Source organism: Delphinus delphis, chromosome 21 (genome assembly GCF_949987515.2).
Source record: "Delphinus delphis chromosome 21, mDelDel1.2, whole genome shotgun sequence".
NCBI lineage: Eukaryota > Metazoa > Chordata > Mammalia > Artiodactyla > Delphinidae > Delphinus > Delphinus delphis.
The window spans coordinates 15,651,732-15,675,660 of NC_082703.1; the positions used below are offsets into that span (position 1 = coordinate 15,651,732).

A 23,929-nucleotide genomic window follows, 5' to 3' on the forward strand; every position below is an offset into this window, starting at 1 on the left:
TCTGTCTGTCCGTTATTTATTTATTTTTTTTTACTTTTTAAAAATGTTTTCTTAATAATTATTTTTTATTTCAATAACTATTTTATTTTGTTTTATTTTATTTTATTTTATCTCCTTTCTTTCTTTCCTTCTTTCCTCCCTCCCTCCCTCTCTCTCTCTCTCTTTCTTTCTTTCTTTCTTTCTTTTTTTCTATCTTTCGTATATTTTCTCCCTTTTATTCTGAGCTGTGTGGGTGACAGGCTCTTAGTACTCCCGCCAGGCTTCAGGGCTGTGCCTCTGAGGTGGGAGAGCCAAGTTCAGGACATTGGTCCACAACAGACCTACCAGTTCCACATAACATCAAACGGTGAAAATTTCCCAGAGATCTCCATCTCTATACCAAGACCCAGCTCCACTCAACGACCAACAAGCTACAGTGCTGGCCACCCTATGTCAAACAGCTAGCAAGACAGGAACACAACACCACCCATTAGCACAGAGCCTGCCTAAAATCATAATAAGGCCACAGATACCCCAAAACACACCACCAGATGTGGACCTGCCTACCAGAAAGACAAGATCCAGCTTCATCCACCAGAACACCAGTCCCCTCCACCAAGAAGCCTACACAGCCCACTGAACCAACCTTAGCCACTGGGGGCAGACACCAAAAACAACAGGAACTACAAACCTGCAGCCTGCGAAAAGGAGACCCCAAACACAGTAAGTTAAGCAAAATGAGAAGACAGAGAAACACACAGCAGATGAAGGAACAAAGTAAAAACCCACCAGACCTAACAAATGAAGAGGAAATAGGCAGTCTACCTGAAAAGGAATTCAGAATAATTATAGTAGAGATGATACAAAATCTTGGAAATAGAATGGAGAAGATACAAGAAATGTTTAAAAAGGACCTAGAAGAACGACAGAGCAAACAAACAGTGATGAACAACACAGTAAATGAATTTAAAAATTATCTAGAAGGGATCAATAGTGGAATAACTGAGGCAGAAGAACGGATAAGTGACCTGGAAGATAAAATAGTGGAAATAAGTACTGCAGAGCAGAATAAAGAAAAAAGAATGAAAACAATTGAAGACAGATTCAGAGACCTCTGGGACAACATTAAACACACCAACATTCGAATTATAGGGGTCCCAGAAGAAGAAGAGAAAAAGAAAGGAACTGAGAAAATATTTGAAGAGATTATAGTTGAAAACTTCCCTAATATGGGAAAGGAAATAGTTAATCAAGTCCAGGAAGCACAGAGAGTCCCATAAAGGATAAATCCAAGGAGAAACACGCCAAGACACATACTAATCAAACTATCAAAAATTAAATACAATGAAAAAATATTAAAAGCAGCAAAGGAAAAACAAAAAATAACACACAAGTGAATCCCCGTAAGGTTAACAGATGATCTTTCAGAAGAAACTCTGCAAGCCAGAAGGGAGTGGCAGGACATATTTAAAGTGATGAAGGAGAAAAACATACAACCAAGATTATGCTACCCAGCAAGGATCTCATTCAGAATTGATGGAGAAATTAAAAACTTTACAGACAAGCAAAAGCTAAGAGAATTCAGCACCACCAAAGCAGCTTTACAACAAATGCTAAAGGAACTTCTCTAGGGAGGAAACACAAGAGAAGGAAAAGACCTACAATAACAAACACAAAACAATTAAGAAAATGGTAATAGGAACATACATATTGATAATTACCTTAAATGTCAATGGATTAAAGGCTCCAACCAAAAGACGTAGACTGGCTGAATGTATACAAAAACAAGACCCATTTATATGCTGTCTACAAGAGAACCACTTCAGACCTATGGAAAAAGATGGAAAAAGATATCCCATGCAAATGGAAATCAAAAGAAAGCTGGAGTAGCAATTCTCATATCAGACAAAATAGACTTTAAAACAAAGACTATTACAACAGACAAAGAAGAACACTACATAATGATCAAGGGATCAATCCAAGAAGAAGATATAACAATTGTAAATATTTATACACCCAACATAGGAGCACGTCAATGCATAAGGCAAATACTAACAGCCATAAAAGGGGAAATTGACAGTACCACAATCATAGTAGGGGACTTTAACACCCCACTTTCACCAATGGAAAGATAATGAAAATGAAAATAAATAAGGAAACACAAGCTTTAAATGACACATTAAATATGATGGACTTAATTGATATTTATAGGACATTCCATTCAAAAACAACAGAATACTCATTCTTCTCAAGTGCTCATGGAACATTCTCCAGGATAGATCATATCTTGGGTCACAAATCAAGCCTTGGTAAATTTAAGAAAATTGAAGTCATATCAAGTATCTTTTCCGATCACAACACTATAAGACTAGATATTAATTACAGGAAAAAATCTGTAAAAAATACAAACACATGGAGGCTAAACAATACACTACTTAATAACCAAGAGATCACTGAAGAAATCAAAGAGGAAATCAAAAAATACCTAGAAACAAATGACAATGAAAACACGATGACCCAAAACTTTTGGTATGCAGCAAAAGCAGTTCTAAGAGGGAAGTTTATAGCTATACAAGCCTACCTTAAGAAACAAGAAACATCTCAAATAAAAAACGTAACCTTACACCTAAAGCAATTAGAGAAAGAAGAAGAAAAAATCCCCAAAGTTAGCGTAAGGAAAGAAATCATAAAGATCAGATCAGAAATAAATGAAAAAGAAATGAAGGAAACAATAGCAAAGATCAATAAAACTAAAAGCTGGTTCTTTGAGAAGATAAAATTGATAAAGCATTACCCAGACTCATCAAGAAAAAAAGGGAGAAGACTCAGATCAATAGAATTAGAAAGGAAAAAGGAGAAGTAACAACAGACACCACAGAAATATAAAGGATCATGAGAGATTACTACAAGCAACTATATGCCAATAAAATGGACAAGGTGGAAGAAAGGAACAAATTTTTAGAAATGCACAACCTTCCCAGACTGAACCAGGGAGAAATAGAAAATATGAACAGACTAATCACAAGCACTGAAGTTGAAACTGTGATTAAAAATCTTCCAACAAACAAAAGCCCAGGACCAGATGGATTCACAGGCGAATTCTTTCAAACATTTAGAAAAGAGCTAACACCCATCCCTCTCAAGCTCTTCCAAAATATAGCAGAGGGAGGAACACTCCCAAACTCATTCTACGTGGCCACCATCACCCTGATACCAAAACCAGAAAGAAACCACAAAGAAAGAAAACTACAGGCGAACATTGCTGATGCACATAGATGCAAAAATCCTCAACAAAATACTAGCAAACAGAATCCAGTAGCACATTAAAAGGATCATACACCATGATCAAGTGGGGTTTATCCCAAGAATGCAAGGATTCTTCAATTTACGCAAATCAATCAATGTGATACACCATATTAACAAATTGAAGAATAAAAACCATATGATGAACTCAATAGATGAAAAAGCTTTCGTCAAAATTCACACCCATTTATGATAAAAACCCTCCAGAAAGTAGGCATAGAGGGAACTTACCTCAACATAATAAAGGCCATATATGACAAACCCACAGCCAACATCTTCCTCAATGGTGAAAAACTGAAACCATTTCCACTAAGATCAGGAACAAGACAAGGTTGCCTGCTCTCAACACTATTATTCAACATAGTTTTGGAAGTTTTAGCCACAGCAATCAGAGAAGAAAAAGAAATAAAAGGAATCCAAATGGGAAAAGAAGAAGTAAAGCTGTCACTGTTTGCAGATGACATGATACTATACATAGAGAATCCAAAAGATGCTACCAGAAAACTACTAGAGCTAATCAGTGAATTTGGTAAAGTAGCAGGATACAAAATTAATGCACAGAAACCTCTTGCATTCTTGTACACTAATGATGAAAAATCTGAAAGTGAAATTAAGGACACACTCCCATTTACCACTGCAACAAAAAGAATAAAATACCTAGGAATAAATCTACCTAAGGAGACAAAATACCTGTATGCAGAAAATTATAAGAAACTGATGAAAGAAATTAAAGATGATACAAATAGATGGAGAGATATACCATGTTTTTGGATTGGAAGTATCAACATCGTGAAAATGACTCTACTACCCAAAGCAATCTACAGATTCAATGCAATCCCTATCAAACTACCACTGGCATTTTTCACAGAACTAGATCAAAAAATTTCACAATATGTATGGAAACACAAAAGACCCTGAATAGCTAAAGCAATCTTGAGAAAGAAAAATGGAGCTGGCGGAATCAGGTTCCCTGACTTCAGACTATACTACAAAGCTACAGTAATCAAGATAGTATGGTACTGGCACAAAAACAGACATATAGATCAATGGAACAGGATAGAAAGCCCAGAGATAAATGCATGCACATATGGTCACCTAATCTTTGATAAAGGAGGCAAGAATATACAGTGGATAAAAGACAGCCTCTTCAATACGTGGTGCTGGGAAAACTGTACAGGTACATGTAAAAGTATGTAATTAGAACACTCCTTCACACCATACACAAAAATAAACTCAAAATGGATTCAAGACCTAAATGTAAGCCCAGACACCATCAAACTCTTAGAGGAAAACATAGGTAGAACACTCTATGACATAAATCACAGCAAGATCCATTTTGACCCACCTCCTAGAGAAATGGAAATAAAAACAAAAATAAACAGATGGGACCTAATGAAATTTATAAGCTTTTGCACAGCAAAGGAAATCATAAACAAGATGATAACACAACCCTGAGAATGGGAGAAAATATTTGCAAATGAAGCAACTGACAAAGGATTAATCTCCAAAATATACAAGTAGCTCATGAGGCTCAATATCAAAAAAACAAACAACCCAATCCAAAATTGGGCAGAAGACCTAAACAGACATTTCTCCAAAGACGAAACAGATTGCCAACAAACACTTGAAAGTGTGCTCAACATCATTAATCATTAGAGAAATGCAAATCAAAACTACAATGAGATATCATCTCACAGCGGTCAGAATGGCCATCATCAAAAAATCTACAAAAAATGAATGCTGGAGAGGGTGTGGAGAAAAGGGAACCCTCTTGCACTGTTGGTGGGAATGTAAATTGATACAGCCACTATGGAGAACAGTATGGAGGTTCCTTAAAAAACTAAAAATAGGGCTTTCCTGGTGGCGCAGTGGTCAAGAGTCCACCTGCTGATGCAGGGGACACGGGTTCGTGCCCTGGTCTGGGAAGATCCCACATGCTGCGGAGCGGCTGGGCCCATGAGCCATGGCCACTGAGCCTGCACATCCAGAGCCTGTACTCCACAACGGGAGAGGCCACAACAGTGAGAGGCCCGCGTACCACAAAAAAAACAACAACAACTAAAAATAGAACTACCATATGACCCAGCAATACCACTACTGGGCATATTCCCTGAGAAAACCATAATTCAAAAAGAGTCACGTACCAAAATGTTCACTGCAGGTCTATGTACAATAGCCAGGACATGGAAGCAACCTAAGTGTCCATCAACAGATGAATGGATAAAGAAAGTGTGGCACATATACAGAATGGAATATTACTCAGCCATAAAAAGAAACAAAATTGAGTTATTAGTGGTGTAGTGGTGGGTGGAAGGACCTAGAGTCTGTCATAGAGAGTGAAGCCTGGAACTTTAAGCATACAACAATATTTGTCATTTTTTAAATTTACCCAAATTCTAAAAATGTTTAGTTTACAATGAAAAAATGTGGAAAAATATTCAAAGTAAGTCAGAAAGAGAAAGACATACCGTATGGTAACACATATATATGGAATCTGAGGGAAAAAAATAGAAAGTTCATGAAGAACCTAGGGCTAAGACAGGAACAAAGACACAGATGTAGTAGAGAATGGACTTGAGGATATGGGAAGGGGGAAGGGTAAGCTGGGACAAAGTGAGAGAGTGGCATGGACATATATACACTACCAAATGTAAAATAGATAGCTAGTGGGAAGCAGCCACATAGCACAGGGAGATGAGCTAGGTTCTTTGTGACCACCTAGAGGGGTGGGATAGGGAGGGCGGGAGGGAGACGCCAAGAGGGAGGAGATATGGGGATATAGGTATATGTATAACTGATTCACTTCGTTATAAAGTAGAAACTAACAGACCATTTTAAAGCAATTATGTTCCAATAAAGATGTTAAAAATATATAAATAAAAAAAAAACAAATGAGAGTCAAAAAGAAATTACAGTCTTAAATTTCATAGGGAGATTCTGATATATCAGAAATTTACATAAAGCCTGGCACTTTAAGCATACAACAATATTTGTCATTTTTAAAATTTACCCAAATTCTAAAAATGTTTCGTTTTAGTTTTGATTATGTCTTGAGCTGGCATATATATAAAATATTTTATTTGCCTTATTGGATTATAAATAATCTGGTTTCATATTCTTAGAGTGAGTTTGGATTAGAATTAACACACCGGTCTGCCTAGGCCATGGACTACACGTATCCCTGAGAACTGGATCAGTAGGAAGGTAGACTTGTAAACAAAACTAGAAGGGCAGAGTACAAGGGCAGTGGATATTTGCTTGGTTGAACAATCTTATATGTATTTTTGAGAAAAATGTTACAAGTAGCTACTGATAAGGGAAATTTTCTTTTCCCATTTACAATGAAAATAAAATGTGGAAAATATTCAAAGTCTGTCACATTGGTAGAATTGACTATACTTTCCTAATCATGATTGATAGATTTAGGGTAGAGATTAGAATTTTTTTACCTAGACAGTGAAGAATAACTGAATTTATTTTCCATAAATATTAGTCTATTTTGCAGTAGCATATTTTTTAAAATATTGCCAAGTAATGTCATGCCTAAACTATAATCAAGACCATGCCCCTAAACAAAAACTGAAAGAATGAAAAAAAGGAAATAGGAAAAGAGGCTTAAAACAGTTACTTTATGTCAATATAATTAAAAATGAATCCTGACTGAATACATTGCTTGAATCCATCCATTTATCTCTTCAAAGTCTACCTAAAGATAATTTTATCATGACATGATTAAAACATTATCCACACATCAGGCACACTTTCTGTGATGCGTTTTGTAGTATATCTTTGTAACAGTATTACATTCCAGCATGTATTCCTCAACTACTATCCCAGAGACACATTGGATAGAAAAGCATCATGAAATTTTTCACATGATAGCAATGTATTTGTAACTTAAGTGATACCAAAAATTACAATCACCATCATCCAAATAATAACCAATTCGAGATTTAATTGCCTAAGATTTGCAGACAATGAAATTGCCCCAATTCTTATGTATGATTCTAAATAAATGTCCGTATCTCTATTTTAGAGATGAGAAAAGTGAGTCTCCAAGAGATAATTATTGTTTTGGAGTCCCATATGGTTTGACTCCGAAAATGAATACATTATGCCTGACCTACTCCCCTTTATCTACTTCTTCCTTTGTTCTCTGTATGTTTATTGAAACATACAAAGCAGTGAAAAGATGGAGGTCACCAACAGTACATTCAGAGGACCAGGATATTAAACAGTTTTCAGCTTAAGCCTCACTGGAATGAGTATGTTTCTATCCACAGAAATAAGATGCTGCATCATTAAATAGACTTGCTTCATTTAAAACTAAGCTTAATCTTTCTCCCTAACCTATCACCCTTTCTGTTCCTCTTCATTCTTCTCTCTTTCTTTTCGTGTAATTGGAAAATATTGATTCTACGTTAAAATCAACTTGGAACAGTGGTTGAAAACACAATCACAATACTATTATTCTTTATTTACTGCAGGAAAGCAGGTAGCAAAATGTAAATGGCATTTGATTATCCTTCATAAAATCAAACAGCCTCTTTGCTCTATAGGTAGTACAGTAGTTATGTAGTGATTGCATGTGACAATGGACATTGGTATATGGTCTTTGCGTGTTTAATTTACAGGTTGGCATTTCCACTATGGACTTTTTTTTATTTTTTTTAACCAAGAAAAGGATGCAGAATAAAGTTCTATCTAGCTAAAGAGTTCTCAACATTAAAAAAAATTATGATATGGAAAATCTGCCCAGTTTAGGCCTGTTTCTGCAGTTCCAACATAGCAATAGTAAATTGGCATGGACATTTAAATTAAGCACCTGGTGCTTCTGAATCAGTTCTGTGTCCACAGACATATTTCTTTTCTCTAATTTTAATCCATTTGTCTATAGCCCCCCCTTGTAATTGATATCATGTCACAAAATACTATCAAATGTAGCAATTGATAGATATCTACTGACCAACTTTTATAATGTAAATAAAATGCAAAATAAAATTTAATAATTATAATAAAATGCAATCATATTTTTTCAAAATACACATATGCCACAATGTAAGTTTCACTTTTGGCTTCATTAAAGTGAGTAACATCAAAAAGTGTTTCATATACCTAGAAATAAGTGGACAGAATCAAGTTCATGTTTATAAATCTCACATTTCATATGTCATACTCTTTTGTAATTTAATTAGAAATACTGGAAACATACATTTGCATTACATGATGATTAATTTCTCAAGATAAGGATAACTCAGCCCTCAAAATTGCAATTTACTCTTTATAATATACTATCATACATATACAATATCAGTAAGTATTAGGTAATTTTCCCACAGAAAAATACAGTATTTTAAAAATATTTTAGCAATTACACACAAATCAAGTCTTTGTATCATTTTACATAATTACAACTGACTTTTAGTTTCCCTTTTTTCTTATAAAAATTCAAATAATACTGCCACTAACGAATCTCTAAATTAATTTTTGACAATATGAGAAAACATTAGTAATATTTTATCATAAACTTATATTTACAACTTCTAAACCCTATAAACCTTAAGATATATATAATTTCAACATCAAATTTATAAGTAATTGATCAATGTTAAGATTTTTTATATTCAATTACTGTATTATTTTTTCTAATTTTATAAGCAGATAATAATTAGTAAATTATTTGTTTAGAACAAAGGATACATAGATGTTACATCTCATGTTTGTTTTAGCCTATTTACTATAATTTAACATATACTAGGGAGATATTGTTAGGAAAGTGCTACATTTCATAATTCAAGAGTAATAACAGCAAAATATATGTAATTCAGTATCACAATAACACAATGACAAGAGTAACAATGACCATAACTAGCCTATGACAAATCAAATCATGTGCAAGCTAATTGGGCTGGAATGGGATGCCTAAATATATATTAGAGAAATAATATACTTCTGCTTTTCCCAATTTAAACAACCACAGAGTTTTAAATGGAGTAAGATGGTATGAGCAATCTTTACCCCAAAGCACTCACCTACTGTCAGCTGTCCAGTTAACTGCCCCATGTGATTTCTTGCATTCACTGTTACATTCCTGTCAGACTGTAAGACCAGTGGACTATCCTGGGAAACATGTATAAAATAAAGAAATCAAATAAAAAATAGAAATATAGTCAAGATTTGATATATAAATTTATACTGCACTTGCTTGGGTATTATTAAAATTCTATTTCTTTGTTTTCTATTAGGCAGTTATTTTAACATCCCAAACATTGGTTGACCAACATAAAAAATATGGGTGCCTCATAATAACTATTTGACATAATAGGGACGTTTCCATTTTGGTAAATAGGAATTAACTACTCGATGCAAACATTTCCAACTCTACTGATGACTGCACATCACAGCTGTAGTAACCTCTCTCTCCTTGCCCCCCTCCCAGTGGCATAGATGCCTGCCTTTGGAGATATTTTAGACCCTATACAAATGGGGAAGTCACTTTTAAGCTGAACTTGCAACTTTCAGATCTCAGCTTAAATGTTACTTCCTTGAAAGTGCATCCCCTGATCACTGTAACTACAGACTCATTCAATCCCCAAACTCCCAATCTCCATTAATTTTGTTCAAAGCACTATCACAAGACAAATTTATTTTGCTAATGTATGTGTTTACTTGTTTTTTATTTGTTTCTGTCACAAGAGGAGATGTCCATGGGGCAGGGACTGTGGCAGTCACGTGTACACAATTTTATTCCCACTACTTAGCATACTGCTGAAGGAAAGCATTTACTAAGTGTTTATTGAATGGACAAATAAATTGTCATAATAAAATTGATATTACTTTATGTATCTAGATCACGGAGAAATGCTTTGTAAATCATAGGATGATTTAAGAAAGGAGGTATATAGAATAAAAGAGTATAACATTTTAGTACAAATAACCTGGGTTAGATGTTTACTTTTATCATTAATTTAGCATTTAAGAATAAAATATTTTACTGAAGACAATATCACTGCCTTAGGAACCTATGTATTAGGTATTGCCACTACCTGTCTCAAACAAGTAACTTACAACTGGCTACATTCTCCTTTTTATTATCTAAAACAAGCATGGTGATCATTTACAAATTGTCCATTCATTCATTCAACATAAGTATTCTGAGAATAATGAATATATTGAGTGCTCACTCTGTACAACATACAGGCTTGGAACATTTCAGGGATCAAAACATAAAACAGTACCTGTCCTCATGGAGCTTGTAATCTAGATATTGAAATTCTATGAAAATCTCTCCCAATACCATCCTCAACATGTAGGTGCTTTGTCACTTCTATGCCAATGTAAATACACAAGTGCTTTCATACATGAGCCATATAAAAACTCTTTCGAGAAAAGAATTTGAAATTTGTGATTTGGATATACATAATAAAGATTTTATAGTTTTTTTCCCCTAAAGCTGTTTTGTCCCTTCTGACTATATGCAAAGCACTGAGCAAAGATACACACGCATACACACACACACACATACACAAACAAATGTTCCTTTAAAAGTGGGGTTTGCTAGTATGTCTAAACTAAGGCTTAATATTTTAAAGTAATTTTCTGCATTTTTAAGAATAGATTTATTCTCTGAAATGAGACACAGCTGTACAAAACCACGCTAATTTCATTCTATCTCATCGCAACATTTTTGCAACAAATCAAAAGTATTACACCTGCAGATAAAAAAAAATCTAGTCCTTTTTGCATTGGTATTTCTAGGCTGCAGACGTTCTTTTTTGAAAATATATCAAATATATTTAATTAATTCCCTCATTCCTTTCAAAGGGCGTATTCAAATTCTGTTTACAATATGGATTGTGGAGTAAGGACTATTTGCAAATAATTACAGTATACCCAGTAAGGATACTGCACAAAGAGAATGGCTAATTAAAGCACAAAAATATTTTATTTTAAATTGGCAAAATTAAATACATGTTGCCCCTATATTTAAAGAAGGAGCTTTGAATTAAATAAAATTAATTTGAATGTTAAGAAAGAGCAGAAGCCTATAAAGCACCTCATGGTTCAAAACATTGTAAATATATGTTGGTTGAATTTTCATTCATATATTTCAATATTTTCATGATATAACATATATGACTGTTGTTTAGATTTTAAAAAATTGATGACACTATATGCTCATATTTGAATTACTAAACATAAGTTTCTGTGAACTGTAGCATAAAAAAGCATAACCATTAGAATGTACACTATAAGAACTATGTAAGTATATTAAAATAAGTATTACTTTATTAAATATTTTAAGATGAGAGAAAAGTCCATTTTAAAGAGGCAATAAGTATTTAATTTGATTTACTAGAGAAAGAGCTCTGGGTTAGAATTGAGAGTTTCATCATCACGTCTCTTTGTTTACAACATATCAACTTCTTTCTCTTACTCTAACCAGAGAGATCCTATTGAGGTTCTATCCCTGGCATTCTTTCCTTTTCATTACATGATTCCACCAAATTTCCCCTCTGAATTAAATTTTTGTATCTAGATTAAAATTCTACTATGGTAAAAACAGCAATCATTTTACTGACTAAAGCTACAAACATATAGCTATCAGAGGTCACAGACAATTCTTCACACTGTATTCAGGTGACATCAGTATGTTTTACTGATTTATTAAAATGTGATCAGGTGAACTGAGTCAAAATCGAGTAACTGTTGTTGGTAAACAAAATGCAATGCATGTAAGAGCATTGTTTTCACTGACGAATCACACTGTCCTTTCTGCATTATACTGATATATCACCCCGATGACATTTTTTGGGATTAGAACCATGGCTTATACATTTTAGGTCCACAGCATGACCTTTTACACAATATACACTCATATATTAATTATAACATGATTAATTAAAATATACATATGTGATAAAAAAATATATGATAAGACTAAGAGCAACTCTTTCAATCAATCCTAAACAATTTATAAATCTTATCGCAAACACATTCTTAGGTGAAAGTCAGTACCAAGAAATTACTTCTTACCAAAAAACTGACATTTAAGAAGGTTTCATATCTTCTTTCTTGTGTTCATTTCTCCAAAGGTCTCCATATAAGAAAATAACTTCCACTAATAAATCATTGGTTTTCACTCTTTTTAAAAAATATTCCCTCTTCATGTTTCTTTATATTATAATTCTGTGCTCCAAAACTTTGAAAGCTAGGGTCTAGTTTCAGATATTAAAATAAACATATCAATACTCCTTATGGTTTATTCTTGCTGAGAACATGAAGGGGAGAAAAGTTATCTGGTAGTATTAACTCTCAAATAGAAATAAGATATGTAAGTCTATAAGGGTAAGTAAGTATTATTCTGCACAATATATTAGTATACATATCTCTTTTGGAGGAAGAAAAATTTCTTCTTTGAATTCAAATATTTTTCCTCCAAAACCAAGAAATCTCCTGTAGCAGGTATTTCATAGTTTTCTGGAGCTGACCTGCATCTTGGCTGCGACTCTAGGAAATATATTTGCCTTCTTACGCTTCTCTTGAGACAAAGGAGGTAGGTAATCCAGGGAGAGAGGCAATGGTACCATTAAGGGGGCCTGAGAGCCCTCTCTTACAATTCTCTTATGCTCACATTCTTTATGCCAAGGGCCTGCTTGTCACCTTGTTAATGGTTATAGAAAAATAATGCACTGTGTCCTCATTTCGATGTTGTTGATAGGCTATGCAAGTGACTGAGGGAAGAAAAAGATCCTTTTCTTCTTATTTCTATTATGTTCACCTTTGTTTATCAAAAATATTTACTAAGGGAAAAAAGATCCTTTTCTTCTTATTTCTATTGTGTTCACCTTTGTTTATCACAAATATTTACTAAGGGCCTATGATGTGTCCAGCTGTTTGCTGGGTATGAAACAGAAAAAGGGTAGACAAACTTTCTTCTCTTATGTAGTTTAAAGCAGACAAACAATAAGCCAGGTATATAAAAAGAGAGAGAGAGAATGTTACTAGTAACAAGCTGCTGTGATAGAGACTTCTCTAACAAAGTATCAGTTACACTGATGAGAAGATGCTGTGCACTTATGCACATAAGATGTTATATGTATATCAGGCACTTCAGTTTCTGACATTCATAGGTTAACTATTAAATTGTAGTAGAAAGAGTAGTAGTAAGAAAAGCAACTAACATTTACTGGCACTTAGTCAATGCCAGACATACATGTAAAGATTTAAATACTTTACATATGTGAGCTCACCTACCTTTAAAGCTTAAAATAAAATCACCCATGAAAGAATCAGGAAATAAAGTGGTTGTAAGACAGACAGTGAATCCTGACTGTTTGAGTTCAAAGAGTGAGTCTGACAAACACTGGCTTCTTGACTTGGCAAGTCAGTCAGTATCTCTCCCATGATTTCCTCATCTGTAAATAGGGTAATAATACATAATCTGTGGGCTTCGCATAAGGAATTAATAAGAACATGTATTAAAATGCTTAGATCAGTGCTTACTAGCCTTTGCTAAGGGCACTCTTAGTGTTTACTTTTATTATTTATTCCTCATTGTAATTACAGTACTCTACTAATAATAGTATTGTCTATTATCATTCTTGCTTTACAGATGAAGACACTTCAGCAAGGAGAGTATAAGTCACTTGCTCTAAGTCACACAGCTAATAAATAACAGGAAGTATTTGAACCCAGATATATGGGTAAAGAATCTCCCCTGTCAACTATTATGAGATACTTTGTCTCTGGTGGGTGATTACAGTCTAGGCTTTCTAAACTGCAAATATTTAAAGATTAATTGAACAAAATATATTTTAAAATTCCTTTAAACATTTCAGTCTCTTAAATAAATATCTGATACATGCACGGTCTTAAATGGTAAGATACAACCTCACACTGCCATTATCTACGTTTCAGTAAGAGTCTGGTTCATTTTTTTTCTTTTTTAATTGGAGCATAGTTGCTTTACAATGTAGTGTTGGTTTCTGTTGTACAACGAAGTGAATCAGCTATATGTATACATATAGCCCCTCCCTCTTGGACCTCCTTCCCATGCCCCCCCCCCATCCCGCCCATCTAGGTCATCACAGAGCACAGAGCTGAGCTTCCTGTGCTTTATAGCAGGTTCCCACTAGCTATCTATTTTACAGATGGTAGTGTATATATGTCAGTTCTAATCTCCCATTTCGTCCCACCCTCCCCTTCCCCACCCCCAGTGTCCACATGCCCATTCTCTACATCTGTGTCTCTATACCTGCCCTGCAAATTTAAAAATTTTTTCTCAGGTTCTAGAGGAAGAGAGTGTACTTCTGACAGTCCTCTGCACACATATTTTAAAGTATACCACCTATGAGAGTCTCCCTACTTGCAATCCTAAAAGAGAGCATAATTAATTATCCATATTGTTCAGTGTAGACGGCAAAAATTTGATATGTCATTTCTTGAATTTATACAGCTTTACCAAGTAAGTTTTCTTACCTTCACTGATAGATATTATTCATTTTTTCAATAAACCTACATTATCACTAAACTCTCTATCTTCCTTTTCCTCAATATCCAATCAGCTATGTCAGAGATGTTTCTTAAACCTGTTTTCCCTGTGATCACTCCTGTAATAGACTTGTAGCTCACATCACAATAACCATTTCCTCCTTACATTAATTCTTCATATCCACTGTTATTCTTATAAAATATTTTAAAATTAAAAATATTGATATTCTTGAATTAAAGCAAAACAAAATAATACATTTATTGATTCCTCAATCTCTGCTTGGAACAAAATTCACATTTATATAGGCCACTTCATGATACAATTCAATTCTACTTTTATAGCTCTATTTCACACCACTTCACCGTGCAAGAATTACCCAAATTTCCATGTTTCTGAAAACATGCCACTTCTGTGCATTCTCATCATCTGTTCCCTAGGCCTGAAATTCTTATCCACTTCTCCATAACTGGATATTTTTCAAGTCCTAATTCAGTATGTCCCCCGTGAAGCTTTCCTGCTCCTCCAGAGTTCAGATTTACCTCCCACCCTCCGGTTTCTCCATCTGTGTTGATGTCTATCACAGTAGCTGTCACAGGATCTTTGCTTTGCTTTGCTTTCCATCATTCCTTTGTTTATACCCTCCATTAGACTGAATGGTCCTGAAAGCATAGTGTGTGTTGTCATTTTCTTTTACACACACAGACTTTTGAAAGTACAGTTTGTGTCCTGCTTGGCAACTCGCTCCTGTCCAATAAATGTCTGTTAAGTGAGTGAACTGAACTGGGTATATTTACAAGCTAATGCACTCAGGCTACATGTGTTTACCTGAATTTGAGTTCAGGTCACACGAAACTTACCAAGCTCTTGCACCATTTTTTTTTCTTTTTTGACCCAGAGCAAGCTTTCTAAAAAGCCATTTAAGTGGAACAAGTCATATCACATTTTGATTTGATCTATATTCATCATGTCTCTGCCCAAGGCAGCCACTTCATTCCTTTCCTAAGAGTTTGATCCACTTAAGAAGATGAAAAATAGGTAGTTTTTTAATTCTTTGGTTAATTAAAACAATTACTTGCAATTCCATTTCCTTCAGAATGAAAATCATTTAATTGTTGAAATTTGTATTTTAAGGTAGAAGTATTAATCAAGAAAATATCTAGAGCTGTTAAACTGCTTTCTCCAAATTCTCCATGTTCACATTTTAACTTGAATGTGAACTGGTACAGGAGAGAGAGCATTTCTTCATCAATCATCTTTTCTGTATTTCTACTCCAACAGTTTTATTGAGTTGCCAGATCACATACAATAATAGCACAGCAGTTACCTGTTCTATTTGGTTCCTAGTTAGTCTCATTCTTAAAAATAGATTTAATTTTATTTCCTAGAAAGGTTAGTGGACTTCATATATGAAGAAAGTAATCTTTATATGTGTCTAAAGCTGATCCATTATTTTCAAAATATATTTTTAAATCACAGAGAAAGAATAAGTTGTTTTACAAAACAAGTTACTGTTAAAATTTTAAAAAATGGAGACCAGCCTTGAAAATTCCCTAAGCAGACAAAACCAGTTTAGTCCTACAAGCAAAGCTTAATGTAACTTATTTTGCAAGACTAGCTTGAACTGGGTCATCTCTTGCTTATGCCTCTGGAAATCATAAGCAAAACTTAAACTGTTTCCCAAGGTTGATATGAGGTAACCACTAACCAATTCCCTATCATTTAAGACAAAATCACTGTGAAGGATAGTCACTCTTTACTATATAGGCTGCTTTATAACAATATCCCTCTGAGCCTCATTTTGTGTTTTGATTTGAAAGCTCCCAGTTTTCAAGCTGTCTTTTTGGTGTGTGCACAATAAAGTTTTACTAATTACTCCTTCAGTGATTAATTTGTTTTACTTCTGCTATTTCTTATCTTTTGACGCAATCTATATTAAAAAAGTAGAAACAGCTAGGAATTTTTAAATGTAATAAATTAACCAATTTAATATTAGTAAATATTGTATTTAAAGGCATTTTTTTTCTATTAAAACATAGAATTAGTGATATATGGGAAATAAGTGAACTCTTTCCTAGTTGAAAAATTATCACAGGCTTTTTGAATTTTTTTTAAGTGTAAAAAGTATTACAGTTTTCCTTAATTGTTCTGTTTTTCATGAAAAAATAGAAGGCAGATGCCATATGAAGAGCAAACACTAAGAGGAGAAAAACATAAAATATTTATGGTTTTATTAAAATGGTACTTCTTCCTAAAAGATATTAAGCATGTTATAAACTTAAACACAATGTTAAATTGGGCACTAAAATCTATAAGCAGAACTAAAGACATTTTAAACCATGAGAAATAATTGTGTCCAAACACATATCTTGTTGCTGGAGTTGAACCCCAAATTTTACTTTGACTTTCTTGGCAGTTAAGGCAAAATAAAAATGCTATATTATAAAATTTTCATTGCCTGATAAAAGCAAGCCAAGGAATTTGTAGGGAAAAATATTTTCCCCTAATACTAGTATTTAATCTTCTCTTTCTGAAAAGTTTAAATACACTCGTTTAAAGCATTTGGTTTCAAATTCAGGCAAATCAAATGGTGTACTGTACTGTCCGCCCCGGGGGCTAGCCTGACCCAGCGCCATTGGCAACCAGATGTTGAATACAAAAGAAGGAGTCAGAATTTCTACTTATGTCAAAAAATCAGTGAAGTGGCAAAAATGAATGAATGAATGAATGAACAATGTTCAAAAACTCTTTTTTTTTAAAAGAGTCCAGTTGTTAGATTTGTTTCATCTCCCATTATATGTACGCAAAAGTAATATATTATTTACCCATTACTGATTTACATTAATAACATACAAGATAAAAAACCTTTTCCTATTTAATTCTTCTGCTGAAAATATTTAGAAGTAGAATAAATGCATGTACTTACCATTTTAGAAAGTGAAAGATATAATTTACCTTGTTATCTGTAGGAGGAATTTTTAATGCCTGAGATTCATTATTCTAAATATGAGTGATGAATTTAATAAATCTGTACAGAGTGTACGGGACTAATCTGTGTTTATATATATTCACATTTAGCACTGGAAAATTCTTCACAATTTAGTAACTATGAATTTGCAAAATGTTAAAAATAACTTCCTCATCTATGAAGTGAAGTACTGAAGTAGACTCAGAACAATCATATATTGAGTTCCTATTATCTCTCCAACTGTAGCTGGTTTTGCTCCCTTTTCTAGGGCAGGAAGATGGGGGATGTATCTTCTGTGCACCTCAGAGCTAGTTCCAGATAATCCTCCCTTCCTCTTTCCTCCTCCCTAAACTTTGAATCTCACATCATCACACTACATAATCTACTGCTCCTAGTTGCCCTCATTGCTGGAAGATTTTATTTCTTAACTCACTCCTCGTCATTCCAGCATCATCACAGTCATAACTCTCAGCTGTTTTAATTACTACATAGACAATTTTCTGATACTCTGAATTGTCAAATTCTTGGTCCCTCCTCCCATGATTTTGTCATATACCCTGCATTAGCCTCCCTGGTAATCATACTAAGATTTTGTCACTACTAATAACTGAAACTCTTCCATTAGCTCCAGTTGAAGCTGTGGACAAAAAATGTTGACTACCATTTCAGTAAACAACGAATGTTGCCTGCATCAATCCATCAGCCACTGCAGCTGCCCTGATGGTACACACTGAGGGGAATTCAGGATGGAGAAAAACAGGATACTGGCCTTAGATAGTTAAGATGCATAAGGAAGAAGACGCTTCAAGATGGCGGAAGGGTGAGACGCGGAGATCAACTTCCCCCCCACAAATACATCAGAAATACATCTATATGTGGAACAACTCCTACAGAACACCTACTGAACAGTGGCAGAAGACCTCAGACCTCCCCAAAGGCAAAAAAAGCCCCACGTACCTGGGTAGGGCAAAAGAAATGAGAAAAAACAGAGACAAAAGAATAGGGACGGTACCTGCACCAGTGGGAGGGAGCTGTGAAGGAGGAAACGTTTCCACACACTAGGAAGCCCCTTCGCGGGCAGAGACTGCGGGTGACGGAGGGGAAAGCTTCGGAGCCACGGAGGAGAGCACAGCAACAGGGATGCGGAGGGCAAAGCAGAGAGATTCCCACACGGAGGACCGGTGCCGACCAGCACTCACCAGCCCGAGAGGCTTGTCTGCTCACCCGCCGCGGAGGGCGGGGCTGGGAGCTGAGGCTCGGGCTTCGGAGGTCGGACCCCAGGGAGACGGATTGGGGTTGGCTGCGTGAACACAGCCAAAAGGGGCTAGTGCGCCACAGATAGCCGGGAGGGAGCCCGGGAAACTGTCTGGAGCAGCCGAAAAGGCAAAAGACTTTTTCTTCCCTCTTTGTTTCCTGGTGCGCGAGGAGAGGGGATTAAGAGCACTGCTTAAAGGAGTTCCAGAGACGGGCGCGAGCCATGGCTATCAGCACGGACCCCAGAGACGGGCATGAGACCCTAAGGCCGCTGCTGCCGCCACCAAGAAGCCTGTGTGCGAGCACAGGTCACTATCCACACCTCCCCTCCCGGGAGCCTGTGCAGCCCGCCACTGCCAGGGTCCCGGGATCCAGGGAAACTTCCCCGGGAGAACGCACGGCGCACCTCAGGCTGGTGCAACGTCACGCTGGCCTCTGCCGCCGCAGGCCCCACCCCGCCCCGCCCCCGCCCCCGCCCCCGGCCTGAGTGAGCCAGAGCCCTTGAATCAGCTGCTCCTTTAACCCCGTCCTATCTGAGCGAAGAACAGATGCCCTCAGGCGACCTACACGCAGAGATGGGGCCAAATGCAAAGATGAACCCCTGGGAGCTGTGTGAACAAAGAAGAGAAAGGGAAATTTCTCTCAGCAGCCTCAGGAGCAGCGGATTAAATCTCCACAATCAACTTGATGTACCCTGCATCTGTGGAATACCTGAATAGATAACGAATCATCCCAAATTAAGGAGATGGACTTTGGGAGCAATGATATATTATTTTTTTCCTCTTTTTCTCTTCTTCTGAGTGTGTATGTGTATGCTTCTGTGTGTGATTTTGTCTGTATAGCTTTGCTTTTAACATTTGTCCTAGGGTTCTGTCCTTTTTTTTTATTACTTAAAAAAATTTTTTTTCTTAATAACTTTTTATTTTAATAGCCTTATTTTATTTTACTTTATTTTATTTTATCTTCATTCATTCTTTCTTTTTTTTCTCCCTTTTATTCTGAGCCGTGTGGAGGACAGGCTCTTGGTGCTCCAGCCAGGCGTCAGGGCTGTGCCACTGAGGTGGGAGAGCCAAGTTCAGGGCACTGGTCAACAAGAGACCTCCCAGCTCCACGTAATATCAAATGGCAAAAATCTCCCAGAGATCTCCATCTCAACGCCAGGACCCAGATGCACTCAACAACCAGCAAGCTACAGTGCAGGACACCCTATGCCAAATAACTAGCAGACAGGAACACAACCCCATCCATTAGCACAGAGGCTGCCTAAAATCATAATAAGGCCACATACACCCCAAAACACACCGCCAGATGTGGACCTGCCTACCAGAAAGACAAGATCCAGCCTCATCACCAGAACAAAGGCACTAGTCCCCTCACCAGGAAGCCTACAAACCCACTGAACCAACGTTAGCCACTGGGGACAGACACCAAAAACAATGGGAACTACGAACCTGCAGCCTGTGAAAAGGAGACCCCAAACACAGTAAGATAAGCAAAATGAGAAGACAGAGAAACATACAGCAAATGAAGGAGCAAGGCAAAAACCCACCAGACCTAACAAATGAAGAGGAAATAGGCAGTCTACCTGAAAAAGAATTCAGAATAATGGTAGTAAAGATGATACAAAATCTTGGAAATAGAATGGAGAAAATACAAGAAATGTTTAAAAAGGACCTAGAAGAACTAAAGAGCAAACAAACAGAGATGAACAACACAATAAATGAAATTAAAAATTCTCTAGAAGGGATCAATAGCGGAATAACTGAGGCAAAATTTACTTTATAACTGAGGCAAAATTTACAAAATGCACTGATGAACATAGATGCAAAAATCCTCAACAAAATATTAGAAACAGAATCCAACAGCACATTAAAAGGAGCATACATTATGATCATGTGGGGCTTATCCCAGGAATGCAAGGATTCTTCAATATCTGCAAATCAATCAACGTGATACACCATATTAACAAACTGAAGGAGAAAAAACATGATCATCTCAATAGATGCAGAGAAAGCTTTCGACAAAATTCAACACCGATTTATGATAAAAACCCTCCAGAATGTAGGCATTATCTTTCAGTGACCTGAAAGATAAAATAGTGGAAATAAGTACTGCAGAGCAGAATAAAGAAAAAAGACTGAAAAGAATAGAGGACACTCTCAGAGACCTCTGCGACAACATTAAACATACCAACATTTGAATTACAGGGGTCCCAGAAGAAGAATAGAAAAAGAAAGGGACTGAGAAAATACTTGAAGAGATTATAGTTGAAAACTTCCCTAATATGGGAAAGGAAATAGTTAATCAAGTCCAGGAAGCACAGAGAGTCCCATACAGGATAAATCAAAGGAGAAACATGCCAAGACACATATTAAGCAAACTATCAAAAATTAAATACAAAGAAAACATATTAAAAGCAGCAAGGGAAAAGCAAGTAACACATAAGGGAATCCCCATAAGGTTAACAGCTGATCTTTCAGCAGAAACTGTACAAGCCAGAAGGCAGTGGCAGGACATATTTAAAGTGATGAAAGAGAAACCTACAACAAAGATTACTCTACCCAGCAAGGATCTCATTCAGATTTGATGGAGATATTAAAACCATTACAGATAAGCAAAGGCTAAGAGAATTCAGCACCAAAGCAGATTTACAACAAATGCTAAAGGAACTTCTCTAGGCAGGAAACACAAGAGAAGGAAAAGACCTACAATAATAAACCCAAAACAATTAAGAAAATGGTAATAGGAACATACATATCGATAATTGGATCAATAAATGGATTAAACGCTCCAAACAAAAGACATAGATTGGCTGAATGGATACAAAAACAAGACCCATATATATGCTGTCTACAAGAGAACCACTTCAGACCTAGGGACACATACAGACTGAAAGTAAGGGGATGGAGAAAGATATTCCATGCAAATGGAAATAAAAAGGAAGCTGGAGTAGCAATTCTCATATTAGACAAAATAGACTTTAAAACAAAGACTATTACAAGAGACAAAGAAGGACACTACATCATGATCAAGGGATCGATCCAAGAAGAAGATATAACAATTGTAAATATTTATGCACCCAACATAGGAGCACCTCAATACATAAGGCAAATGCGAACAGCCATAAAAGGGGAAATCGACAGTAACACAACCATAGTAGGAGACTTTAACACCCCACTTTCACCAATGGACAGATCATTCAAAATGAAAATAAATAAGGAAACACAAGCTTTAAATGATACATTAAACAAGATGGACTTAATTGACATTTATAGGACATTCCATCCAAAAACAACAGAATACACATTCTTCTCAAGTGCTCATGGAATGTTCTCCAGGATAGATCATATCTTGGGTCACAAATCAAGCCTTGGTAAATTTAAGAAAATTGAAATTGTATCAAGTATCTTTTCCAACCACAACGCTATGAGATGAGATCTCAATTACAGGAAAATAAGAAATACAAACACATGGTGGTTAAACAACACACTACTTAATAACGAAGGTACCACTGAAGAAATCAGAGGAAATTAAAAAATACCTAGAAACAAATGACAATGAAAACACGATGACCCAAAACCTATGAGATGCAGCAAAAGCAGTTCTAAGAGGGAAGTTTATAGCTACACAAGCCTACCTTAAGAAACAAGAAACCTCTCAAATAAACACGCTAACCTTAGACCTAAAGCAAGTAGAGAAAGAAGAACAAAAAAAAAAAAACCCCAAAGTTAGCAGAAGGAAAGAAATCATAAAGATCATATGAAATAAATTTCATATGAAATAAATTTCATAAAGAAATAAATGAAAAAGAAATGAAGGAAATGATAGCAAAGATCAATAAAACTAAAAGCTGGTTCTTTGAGATGATAAACAAAATTGATAAACCATTAGCCAGACTCATCAAGAAAAAAAGGGAGAAGTCTCAAATCAATAAAATTAGAAATGAAAAAGGAGAAGTAACAAATGACACTGCAGAAATACAAAGGATCATGAGAGATTACTAGAAGCAACTATATGCCAATAAAATGGACAAACTGGAAGGAATGGACAAATTCTTAGAAATGCACAATGTTCCAAGACTGAACCAGGAAGAAATAGAAAATATGAACAGACCAATCACAAGCACTGAAATTGAAACGGTGATTAAAAATCTTCTAACAAACAAAAGCCCAGGACCAGAAGGCTTCACAGGAGAATTCTATCAAACATTCAGAATTCTATCAAACATTTAGAGAAGAGCTAACACCTATCCTCCTCAAACTCTTCCAAAATATAGCAGAGGGAGGAACACTCCCAAACTCATTCTATGAGGCCACCATCACTCTGATACTAAAACCAGACAAAGATGTCACAAAGATAGAAAACTACAGGCCAATGTCACTGATGAACATAGATGCAAAAATCCTCAACAAAATATTAGAAACAGAATCCAACAGCACATTAAAAGGAGTATACATTATGATCATGTGGGGCTTATCCCAGGAATGCAAGGATTCTTCAATATCTGCAAATCAATCAACGTGATACACCATATTAACAAACTGAAGGAGAAAAAACATGATCATCTCAATAGATGCAGAGAAAGCTTTCGACAAAATTCAACACCGATTTATGATAAAAACCCTCCAGAATGTAGGCATAGAGTAAACTTTCCTCAACATAATAAAGGCCATATATGACAAACCCACAGTCAACATCGTCCTCAGTGGTGAAAAACTGAAGCCATTTCCACTAAGATCAGGAACAAGACGAGGTTGCCCACTCTCACCACTATTATTCAACATAGCTTTGGAAGTTTTAGCCACAGCAATCAGAGAAGAAAAGGAAATAAAAGGAATCCAAATCGGAAAAGAAGAAGTAAAGCTGTCACTGTTTGCAGATGACATGATACTATACATAGAGAATCTGAAAGATGCTACCAGAAAACTACTAGA

The 23,929-nt window shown here is 35.7% G+C and overlaps 1 protein-coding gene across 3 annotated transcripts in view; it reads right to left on the reverse strand.

Moving 5' to 3' along the window:
- The window catches only part of SGCZ (sarcoglycan zeta), a 318,224-nt gene that overhangs the window by 84,730 nt on the left and 209,565 nt on the right, over window positions 1-23,929 (reverse strand). For all 3 annotated transcript variants that reach the window (XM_060001370.1, XM_060001371.1, XM_060001369.1), the window contains one exon: window positions 9,315-9,402. In XM_060001370.1, coding sequence (XP_059857353.1) covers window positions 9,315-9,402 — 88 coding nt within the window. The remainder of the gene's footprint in view (window positions 1-9,314; window positions 9,403-23,929) is intronic.